General features: G+C 32.4%; 2 protein-coding genes across 2 annotated transcripts in view; one reads left to right on the top strand and one right to left on the bottom strand.

Moving 5' to 3' along the window:
• LOC138940723 (midasin) overlaps nucleotides 1-12,551 on the bottom strand; it is a 114,447-nt gene that overhangs the window by 62,353 nt on the left and 39,543 nt on the right. The gene's annotated exons all lie outside the window — the stretch shown is intronic.
• LOC138940725 (uncharacterized) overlaps nucleotides 1-12,551 on the top strand; it is a 56,315-nt gene that overhangs the window by 16,794 nt on the left and 26,970 nt on the right. Inside the window, exon 2 of the mRNA XM_070309866.1 lies at nucleotides 8,131-8,541. Coding sequence (XP_070165967.1) covers nucleotides 8,532-8,541 — 10 coding nt within the window. The 5' untranslated portion in view covers nucleotides 8,131-8,531. The remainder of the gene's footprint in view (nucleotides 1-8,130; nucleotides 8,542-12,551) is intronic.

The raw sequence follows: 12,551 nt of genomic DNA, 5'->3' as shown, positions 1-12,551 counted from the left end.
GTTTTCGTGTGGTAATTGTTGCTTACACCGAATAGATGACGTTGTCTTATGTCAATTTAGCGTCAGACATTGTTCAGATAAGTCTATTTGTGCATAAGAGAAATCATTAAAAATGGAGAACGAAAGGTGCATTTGCGGCATGTAATGCTATATGAATTTCGGAAAGGCGTGAGTGTTGGGATTGCACAAGAAAATATTCAAAGCGTTTATTTGGATCGCGCTCCTGCTCTCCGAACAGTCAAAAAGTGGTTTGGCAGATTTCGAAATGGTGATTTCAACATGGAGGATCAACCCCGCTCTGGACGGCCTTCTGGCATTGATGATGACATTGTGCATGCCTTAGTGGAAAGAAACCCAAGGATTACAACTGAGGATATTGCTGAGAGGCTAAACATCGATAATTCAACCGCTTTTCGTCATTTAAAAAAGCTTGGATACATTTCCAAGTTTGATACGTGGGTGCCGCATCTCCTGACTGAAAGGAATAAGCTGCAGGAAAACTGCAGGAGTTGCAATGGGAAATTCTGCAGCACCCGCCATATTCTCCAGATATTGCGCCTTCAGATTTTTATCCGTTCCGGTCTTTGCAGAATAGTTTAAATAGCAAGAATCTCAATTCCGAGGAAGCTGTCGAAAACCACCTTACAAACTTTTTTCAAGAAAAACCAAGTTCTTTCTTCAAAAATGGAATCGACAAGCTTATAGATCATTGAAAAACCATTGTAGAAAAGAATGGAGACTATATAATTGATTAATAAAAGTGTTATCTCTAAAATATAATCTATTGAAGTTTATATTTAAATCGGGCACGAACTTATGCAATCACCCAATACATTAAAAATTGCTGTAAAAGAGAAATCATTCCTCGAATAAAATAATATAATCTATATGAAAGAACAATATTTTTGCGACGGAAACTACAACACGTTATTCTACATTTGTTTCGACAATCTTACCATAATACCTTTATGTACAGAATAATGAGACAAATCAATTGGTATAAAAAAATAATTGTTTTTAAGAAAATTAAAATATGAAGTCAGATTAAAATATAAAATAACTCAAAAAGTACTTAATGAAAAAATACTTTATTATAGTGCTTTGGAAAGCTCTCGAGGTAAGCTACAAGAATATGTAATGAAAAATAGGGGGTTCCATTAAAAAAATTCAAAATGATTTTTACATGACCTTGACGGTGCTATTCAAGGTCATACTAATATTATTATATAATGCGCCACTTAGAGCTCTACAACTTTTGCATGAAACATTTTTCACGAAAATGCGTTGTTTCCTCAAAAAACTACTGATACGGGCGCTCTGTTACACCCTGTATATCATAATAATTACATTATTTAATTTTCCATAACGATACCATATATACAATAACGAGTGAAATATAGTATAAAACAAAGTTTGCAGACAGATATAGATTAGTTTGCCCGAAAATGATCACGACGTCTCGTTAACTTCGCTTAAAACTATTCTGCTCGATTAGAAGTAAATGATATTGTGTCAAGATTACGATAAAATATATATTTTTCTGAATGAAGAAAATCAAATAAATTAATATAGGCTTTGTTATCATATGAAATTTACACAATAAAGAAAATTGGTAATTAAAAGACAGAGCCAGAGAGAGAGAGAGAGAAAGAGAGAAGCGAGAGAAAGAAAGAAAAACACTTAAGTTCTTGAAATCTACGAAACGTCTTTTATATCGTAAGAAAGAAAATAACGCTTCAAATTCTCAATAAAAGTAGAATCCAATAATGGAAGAAGGTCTAACTAATTGCTGTCCGTAACTATTGTTGCATTAAGGTACATTTAACTTTTTTTAAATAACAACTGTATCCACCGTGATATTTTTATTTGAACGAAATCTTTTTCTAATTTAATTTTAGCATATGTCAAATTTGCCTTTCGGCGGTATATAACATAATTTGAATCTTTCAAATTAATAGAATCGAAAGAAAAATAGGCCTACAATATATGTAGCTAATATAATCGTTTCTCTCATACAATTATCGATAGGCGGAAGTGAATATTACATTAGTTCCGGATTAAATGTGCCGTAAACGAAAATTATCCGAGGCACCAAGCTGCTATAGATAGGACGATTTGATTGCATTATGACAAAATCAATATTCTATTAGCTCGTGTACGCGTCGTGAGCGGGAAATGAGAATCATTTCGCGTTGATGGAACACCAACGAGTGTGTGAGACATGAATGGTACGCATGGACAAATAGCTTGTCAGCTGCGTCATAGTTAAACATGTAAGTACAATATACAAGCACTCGTTGATACCCGAAAGCATTGATAAAGAAGCGCTCGATTCGAGGAGACTCGATATCTGTCAATCGTCCGATATATTCGAGTCACGCGCACGTGTCGGAGATGTATCCGCGCGTTCAAGGGGTAAAGTATAATTGATTAAATGTATAATATATTTAAAAAAGATAATGTTTCAGTAATATCACGCTTTCTTTCTGTTTAATGCCATTTTAATAAAATGCGTGAGCAGAATTTTGCGATCCTATTTTCCGAATTAATTATTCTCAATCATAAATATAATTCTCATTATTTCTTTTCATTAGAATAAGTGCAGTGAAACGGAAAAGACAAATTATGGTTTTATGCTATTACTGCGTATGGTACTGCGTATTAGCGCAAATTAATTAGTGATATTAAAAGGTCAGGAATATGAGTCAATTTACGCGTATTTAGTCGATAAATGACTTGACTATTCATTTATTATTACATAACATATATGATATACAGGGTGTCTCATTTTAAAGGACCCACTCAAATATCTCAGAAACACTGCGTTAAATCGAAAAATGTTTCAAACAAAAGTTGTGTGGCTTCAGGGGGGCCATAAGATGGTGACAATGATTTGACCTTGGAAAATCATTTGAAGGTCATGTAAAGGTCAACTTTAAAATCTTAAACGGAAACCCCCATTTTTTATTTAGTATTCTTGTAGCTTGCCTCGTGAGCTTTCCAAAACACTATAATAAACTAGTTTTTTATTCAGTACTTTTTGAGATATTTTATATTTTAATCTGACATCTTTTGATATAAAAAATTAAATATCTCATAAAATAGTTAGTTTTTGATAATCTTACCGTAATACTTTTATGTGTACAGAATAAATTATGTACAGATACAAATCAATTAGTATAAAAAAATAATAGTTTTTAAAAAAATTATTTACGATGTATTTTTTTAAATAATTATTTGTTGTTTTTTTTTGCACTAATTGATTTGTCTCATTATTCTGTACATAAAAGTATTACGGTAAGATTATCGAAAACTGAATATTTTATGAGATATTTAATTTTTTATATCAAAAGATGTCGGATTAAAATATAAAATAACTCAAAAAGTACTGAATAAAAAAATAGTTTATTATAGTGTTTTGGAAAGCTATCGATGTCAGCTACAAGAATACTAAATAAAAAATGTGGATTTCCATTTAAGATTTTAAAGTTGACCTTCACATGACCTTCAAATGATTTTCCAAGGTCAAATCATTGTCACCATCTTATGACCCCCCTGAAGCCACACAACTTTTGTTTGAAACATTTTTCGATTTAACGCAGTGTTTCTGAGATATTTGAGTGGGTCCTTTAAAATGGGACACCCTGTATATTCCGTAATATAGACCAATGACAATAGTCGTCACTATTTATCGCTATCAAAATCAACTATTCGTCTACAGATACAATCGTTATCTGCGTTGATCTGTTAGCGTTGCAAAATGTTAATTATAATATTGCCGTTCAATAATTCGCGATAAACGCACGTCGACAAAGAACAACGTTAAGCCAACTGTGATGAATGGGCAACGAATCGAGAATGAATCGATTAACGGTAATAATGAATGGGAGCCGTGCTTCTCCACCGTCAGATCGGCGGAGATACGAAAGCGGCTCGTCGTCATCCGGCTATCCCCTGGGATTTATCCCGGTCATATCCCGCAAAACCCTCCGAACAAAAAGTCGATATAGCAGACAATAGGTCACCCAGGCGTTTTCAAAGTTCTTCATATGATTTTTTTTTTTTTTATTATTATTATCCAGAAGAAAGAAGGAAACTTGCCGAAATCGAAGAATTGCACAGAGACAGTTCGAAAGTTATTACTTTGTAGCTCGATCGTGATTATTTAAATTTTTAGCATCATTGAGAAGAGAGAATGTAAAGTGATATCTATATTTTAATTTTATCTTCTTACAGAATTAATATTTTACCTTTTGCATACGCGAATGATGAAATGAAAAATACGATAGATTTTTCACGTTTCAATTCCTTAACATTTTATATCGGTTTCGACGAAGTTTCAAAGATTGCGTAACAACATGTCGATGAAATATTAGGTAGCAAATACGCGAAGAATAGATTGATTTCTGCAAAAGTTTTCTAATGCAAGAAAAGCGTAAGAAGTCAGCTTTCCAATATTTATTCACCGGCCGTAAAAATAGGTCGGACGGCTTTAAGATGGGAGAAATTTCGCGACAACCTGTCTCTGTGTGTTCGCGGAAGATAAAAATTTCTTCTAAATATTAGAATAATGGCTCTCTTACGTAAACTTTGTGTCATGTAAGGAATACACCAGCTGCAAAATAATATGCTGGAGAGTAAACATAGAACGATCGTAAACTCTGTTATCTACCACGATGGAAAAAAATATATAAAGCCGAGGCAGTTAATCACTTCTCTCTCTCTCTCTCTCTCTCTTAGTGTTCATATATTTATATTAATAGTCGTCACTAGTATCTTAAATCATTATTACATACAATAAAACTGACTATGAAATTCTAAAATTCGTCTAATAATGCAAACTTAGAAAATGTCGCAGAAATTTCCTTTTAACAACTTAATTTTTATTATAAAGTATTTTTAATATTTTGATTTTTAAATAAATTTGTTAAAATAATCTATTAAGCTACATATTCTATTGTTAAATATGCCATAGTTGTGTAAATTGAAAATTTTGAATAATCTTCATGTCGTCAAAGTTCTCGCATGAAACATATAACGCAATATAATGGCTGATTGTTTCAATATAATTATATTCTAAATCTAATATAATACCATATACATATAGAGTGGCCTAAAAAGTATGTGAGCACGCAAGACTCGCGTTAAATACGTTCGCGATTAAATGTTAATATAAGATTCTTTCGAATGAAAGAATCCATTTCTACAATTACCGAGCAAAGACTAAGCTTTCATTATTTTCGAAAAATTTAATTCACCAATATCTTTTAACTTTCAATCATTTGTAATTCGAGAATTATTTCTTTTATGATATCTCAAGAAATTTATATAGATTAAAAGAATGATAATTACTCGGAAATATTTAATATTAAGTAATAGTATATAAGTAAAAATCTCATATTAAATTGACAACTGAATATATATTTATATAAAAATATCAAAGTTTTCTTCCTCTAAAATTCCTTCGAAAGTAATTCCGGGATTGTATAATTTTTTCTGCTACATAGTCAGGACCGATTATTCGGTATACATATTTAATAACGACAAGATCTCGGATACGATATTACGAAATTTCGTCTTTTTACGGAATGTCTCTCGCTGTGAAACCACGCGCAATAACATTTCCATATTAACGACGTTAGCACTGAAATGTAGTGTTCGGGGAAACGTGAGTTTACTTGTTGTAATACATTATTAAAACCGCTAAACTTGTCAAATTCTATGATAAATTTTCACCGTTTAAATATACACAATGATGTTCCTGAATATGCCTGATTTGACATAATTGAAATTTTGGAAAGTGCTTATTAAATTATTGTAACATAATATAAAAATAGTGCGTTAATTTAATCATCAATACAACATAGTGATAATAAAAAATGTAACATTATTAAATTATCTTTTTTCGTCCATAAACTTCATTATTTTTCTGATCTATTAAACCTCCTGACACAATCTTGGAATAAGAAATGTCTGTCTTATAATATTTTATAATATAAATTTATAATATAATATAATACAAAAACAGCATTCTTCGAATCATACATGCATATCACTACAAGAAATAATTTTTTATTAACCAGGAGATCTTAAAGATGCGCAAAATCAACATTATCCGCAGCTTTATCAGGATTCTTCTCAAAGAAACTCCACGAGCCTAAAGGGATAAACTTTTAAAATATTCCGAACAAGGGATACGTACGTGTTTCGATTTCCAATTCAAATAATTCGCGTCTCCATTCTTCCATGAAAAACAAAAATAATTAAGAACATTTGATCTTCAATTATTCGTTGATTTATACCCGTATTCATAGTCCGTCCTTGAGGAATAAGGATTCCTTGTTCCTCGTTCCACGTTTCATAAACTTTCCTTGACCGAACAAGGAATCTTATTGGCTCCCTTATCTCAAGAAAGGTCACGAGCTTCCTTGAGGAGTGATGCGACCTTTTTAGCAGACGATACGCAGAATATAACCAAATATAACCTCCAAAAGTTAGTTTCGTTACATTTGTGGTTTTGTGGTTATTTGTTGTCGCGCTCTCAAACTGAAAGTGTATAAAGGAAAAAGGGATAATGGACAATGAATTTTTAAATGATTCTGACGATGGATTTGAAGACGAAAATCCAGAGAATCGGATTCTGTGGCGGATTCCGAAAAGATACATTCGCGATTGGGAAAATCCCGTGGAATTTTTTGAAGATACGAAAAAGTTTTCAAATGTATTATATGAAATTAGTTGCAGGCAGCATAAAACGGTGCTGCCTCCAGTCCGTCACTAAAAATCCCTAAAATATTCCTTCCTTCTGAAAGGGAGACTCGAGGTCCATCTATGAAACAAGGTGGCTTTGCAGATTCAAGGAATCCTTCATGGAGGCTTCCTCCGTTATTCTGTATCACTTTCAGACAATTTTATGCCATCATAAAATTAAATTTATTATCTTCTATGTTAACATAGATCATGTTAGCATCACGTTAACATAATTAATTGATAAAAATTAAGAAGTTTTATTGCTGAAATAAGAATATTTGATGTATACATAGTGTTTGTTAGATAACATCTCCCTTATAATTGTATTAACAATTGTCTCGAGGATATCCAACTAAATAAACTTTTTGATTTACATTTACCAAGATTAATTACATGCAAAAACTTGAAGTAAACGCCATAAATATGAGTAAATTCAAACAATAAATCACTCTACTATCAACAATCTCTAAAACGAGTAATCCGACGTCCCATCCATTATTTTACCTCGTAAAAGTTTCTCGCTGCTGAAATCATTAAACATAATATTACAACAAATATATACGTTAACTTCAATTCTTTGGTGACATTATTATCTTTGAAGTATGAATATTTTTTGACTAACATAATATTCTACTGATTAATTAAATTATATGAACGCGTAATATAGATTATAGTTATATAATAATATAGTTTTTGATTATCATTGATTTATATGAATAATAAAAAGATTTTTTTTTTTTTTTTTTTTTTTTTTTTTTTTTTTTTTTTTTTTTTAGAATGACGTTCGATTAAGGGGACAAAAAATTTCGCAAGTATTTCGAAATAATATCTCATATGATCCATCGTTGAAAATCCTCTCTAGTTTATAAGAGCTAATCACGAAATGGAAAAACGCCCGCGGCTTCGTGTCGACTGTTTGATTCGATTAACAAACTCGCGCAGAAATAATTTCATGCTGCGTTAAACACCTTCATTAACCCGGAATCTCGTCCCAGAATTTCACGACATTTCACGCTGCCGGATGCCGCTCGTTGTGACGATATTTCTGACACGCCAGCTAGTGGACCCTCCTTTCCCATGACATGTCGAATTACGCGGCGCAATCCTCTCTCGAATCGTTTTCCAGAATATCTTTATTCCCTTTCGTTATATATTTGTGAAAAGGTGCGCGTAAATATAAACGAGATCATTTTGTTACTTACAAGCCTCGATATTTTAAAATCATAACAAAGATCTTTTATATTAAGTCAAATAGATTGCGCAGCCATATATTTTTTTCCATCAAATTTATATTTATACATGACGGAGGAGATTAAGAATATTAAACATGCATCGGCTGTCCGAACAAAGTATCATCTGTTATGGATTCTTTATCTGCAGATTGCATTTCCTACTGGTACATTTGGACGAGTCGTCACGTTTTTCTGAAAGAAGCGACGCGCACGGCGGGCGAAAATCGGCCATCGTAGTTTAACAAGACATCAATGATTAACGAGACGATATCGATGACCGAAAAACGTGATATCCGACACAGAGACGCGTCCTTAAAAGCGACAGCGGGTGGAAAGGATGATACAGCTCTCGCGCGAAAGAACGACGGATCAAGAAAGAGCATTTTGTGCGTCATCGAGTGCCGCCTGGGGCCATCATCGGCAGACCGATTAGACGCAAAAGTGTTCTGCAAAGAGTAAGAACGAACCGAGAAGGAAGAAAGAGGAAGCTACTGTAAGGGAGGCGAAGAAATTCGCCGGGCGAAGAAGAAAGCGGAAGAGACGAGAGAAATGGCCGCCGGTAAGTGAGAGTGGAATGTGAGCGAATTAAGCACTCACAGCTATGCACAATGCACGATTATTGAGGACAAAAGGAGGGAGGGCGAGAGCGAAATGGTAACATGCCTTCACGTATTAATAACAGCGGGAACTCGCGCGCCTAGAGATTAAACTTCTCTTTCGCTTCTCGCGTCAAAGAGCATTCGCTCGCGCTTTGCAACCGCGCGCGATCGATATTCGTAATCCAGTGCGCGCTCAGCTGTTCCGTTGGCTCTCACACCGCGTGGTTAAATGCCACTCTGCTCGACTCTCCTTAGACCCACATATAGATCCAGTTAGTCCACGCACCGTAGCAAATTTTTAATTGCCCCGCCGGCATCGAGTAGCATCAATTCCCGCACGGTCTGATTTGACCCATCTATTTCCACTGGAACGTACTCGCACTCCTTGTAGATCGCAATGCCGTAGTCAGTATGCGCTTGCATTTTTTTTTTTTTCCTATGAAATATAACGATACTATACTTCTTTAATATTATTATTAACCATAATTCCTTTACTGAAGCATTAATTAAAGAAGAGATATGATTAAAGAAGAGATATGATTAAAGAAGAGAATTCTCTTCTTCAATCATATTACAATCTAAGTAATTGTAAGTTAATTTTGCTTCCTCATAGAGGAAGCCTTGTTTTCGTGACAAAATTTTTTTTCGAGTTTTCTATGCCAATGTGTTTAGAATGTTCCAAAACGTCGAAAAATCATATTCCTAAAAAATGTCTGTATATATGTATATATGTATGTGTGTATGTACGCAATATATTGTACAACCTCTAACTTCCGCAATTTTTGAGATATCGGGTTAAATTTTTTTTACATGGATAGAGTATCATTCAAGAATGGTTGGTATTGAATTTGGTGAGGATCGATGAAAAGGTTCATTTTCTATAAAATTTTTAATTCTTCGAGAAATGTCCGTATACAGTGTAACATTCGCAAATTTTGAGATATCAGATTAAATTTTTTTAGATGAATAAAGTATTATTAAAGGATGGTTGCTACTGAATTCGGTGAGTATCGGTGAAAGGGTTTATTTTTTATAAAATTTTGAATTTTTTGAGAAATGTCTGTAAAAGCTATGTAAAATAAAATGATGAGGAAGCAATGTGCATGTTTCTAATTTGCACAACTCTACTTGTTTTTTTGTTGTTTCTGTAAACTATAGTAACGCAACAAGTCCTGATTATTTTCGAGAGAAAGTCTAAGGATCTCATGCCTCATCTCAAATCTTTTTTTTTTATATTATTCATTAAAATATCGGGAAAGCTTTCACAAGTAGGATTGCACAAGACCCAAGACAAGACAATATTCGCAAAAATATTGTATTGATCTTGAAAATTTTTATCTTGTCTTGGTCTTGAGAGGATTTTTGTATCAAAGATCTTGTCTTGTCTTGTCTTGCCTTGATTTTTATTAACAGTTTTTATTTAACACTAAATTATTTGTCAGCTTGATAAAAAACAGAAAGTAGTAAGTATATCTGATTTCTTCTGTTATCCGAAGCGCCGAGCACGATTTTCGTTTGTTCTTTACTGCGTATGCTCACGTCTCGATTGTGCAGACGCGGTCTAAAAACTAAACCAAATTCTTCCGCTGAACATGCAAACATTTCCAAAAGTGATAACGAAAGTTCGGAAGTAAGTGCAGTTAAACAATGCACATAGAAAACTTATTTTAAGTATGAGACAAGAAACAATGAAAAAATCGGCGTATGTTTATTATGTCAAAAAGAAAATGTGACTAAAGAAATAAAAATGAAAAATAGTAACACTGCTGGATTAAAAAAACATTTGGAGAAAGATCATAAAAAAGTATATGAAGATTTATTTGGATTAAAAGCAATGAAAAATAAAATATTGTCAGAAAAACAAAAAGCGACAGATATATTTTTAAACGTAAGTATTGAAATTAAACTTTATAAATTAAGTAATATAAAGTAATTAATTTGCGCTATTTTTACGTCACATTAAAGTGTGTAATGATAATGATGCGCAGATTCTTTAAATTTAAATTTTTTAATGTTTTTAAATTTATAAATGTTTTTATTTACTAACAATAAATAAAATATTTTTTCTTTCTCGCCTATTTCCATATTAATTAAAATCTTCGTTCAGAGATCGGGAACAATTAGATAACTTTTTTTTAAAATCAAGACTTCTCGATAAGATCAAGAATCTTGATAATTTGTTTTGGTATTGTCTTGATAAATAAATTTAAAATCTTGTCTTGATTTTGTCTTGAAATTCAAGACAAGATCAAGACAAGACCAAAATTAGTCTTGATATCTCGTGCAACCCTATTCACAAGCGTCAATGTTATTACATATATGCATATATAATTCTGCTACATATAATATGTCTTACGTAAAATTTGCAACCCCCTGACGGCGCATAATTCATTATCATATGATTTTCCTCTTGACAGTTATCGGTATAATTGCCGGCGAAGGTTCGCATCCATCAGACACACATCATGCACGGCAGGATGTAACATAGGAGATATGTAATATGTCAACGATATCGCGATAAAGCGAAAACTAATAGCTAATTCGATCTCACCTAAACGATCTCACGCATCGGAGAACTAAAAAAATCTCTCGGATCAATCAATTATTCTTATTGTTAAAATATTGTTTAAAATTGTACTTTTCACAAATTTTGAAGAAAAAAAACTATATAATAAAAATATTCCTCAAAATTTATTAAAACAAAATTTCTCTCGTAGAATTAAAATTTCTATCTTGCGAAAAAAAAAATTGAACTTTTTATCACGATTCTCTCAATATTACGTCTTTTGCATTTAAATTCTTCTAAAGAACTCTTAAACATTCGATGCATTCATAAAAATGCAATAAGCTTATTCGGTTACGCGACCCCGTACCAATCCGCCTGCATCTTCGACTCGCTAGAGAGAGAGAAAGAGAGATATGCAGTCATCTTTTGCAAGAAACATGGCATAAAAATGAAAGGAAAAAGTCGATCTGCCAATTTCGGAACATCCTTCGATTTCGATTTTCGCCGGGAATAGCTTGTGCCATTATTTTCTTTTTGGTGAACATGTATTTTTCTCGACGTAAGCAATATTGCATTATTATCGTAAGCGGTGCACGTGTTTCGTACAGATTATTAGATCTGTATGTTAGTTTTCGTTTCATTTTTATCTGAATAATTTCCGATACAAAATTTGTTATCGTATTTTCTTTGCTCCCATGCATTATGTGAAGTATCTAAAAACTATTATAGTATTTTTTTTTATTCCTCTTTAATCATCTGATCTAGAGAGACGCAATTACTTGATTGAAGTTTCTATAACTCATTTATATGTCAAAAGATTGATTACAATGTCAGCAATGTGCATGCATATTGACTTAACGAACACGCCTTGCTATACTTTGGCATTAAATAGCATAATAAATTGAAAGCTAAACTCAAATTTAATTTATGTTGAAATTATTATCCAATCAAGTTAAAATCACTGATGTACCTATAATCATTCATTCCTTCATCATTCCTTTCGATATCCTTTATTTCATAAATTTTCTTTTGTGATAGTCGTAAAAATTAAATAATGCATTATAAGTTAAATCTAATTTCAATTTTCATTATAATTAAAATCTGATGAAGTAAAAATAAAAGATATATTTATGATTTCCTTCTACGACGAAATTGATTAAAGGATGGAACTTGAATTAAAGCTTAAACTTTTGCCAGTGCAATAGAGAAGTTTTCAGAAGAACGCAACAGAATTAATTACAAGATATTGTTCCAAGTTAAAAGGTTGTCAGGACGTTTCAGCTTTCTTAACACAGTAATGGCCATGTGCTATTGAGTAAAAAAGGACAAATTTGTAATCAAGTGCTATTTCTATCGTAGATCATTATAGAAAATTATCATGTGAGGAGATGGAGGGGCAAAGAGGAGTTATAACTTGTTTCTCGTTTCATGATATTTATCATAAGCGAAATTATATGTCACATC

This window comes from Polyergus mexicanus, unplaced genomic scaffold, assembly GCF_030449975.1.
Source record: "Polyergus mexicanus isolate NDT 795.1 unplaced genomic scaffold, iyPolMexi1.0 SCAF_17, whole genome shotgun sequence".
NCBI lineage: Eukaryota > Metazoa > Arthropoda > Insecta > Hymenoptera > Formicidae > Polyergus > Polyergus mexicanus.
This window is presented reverse-complemented; position numbering and strand designations above follow the sequence as displayed.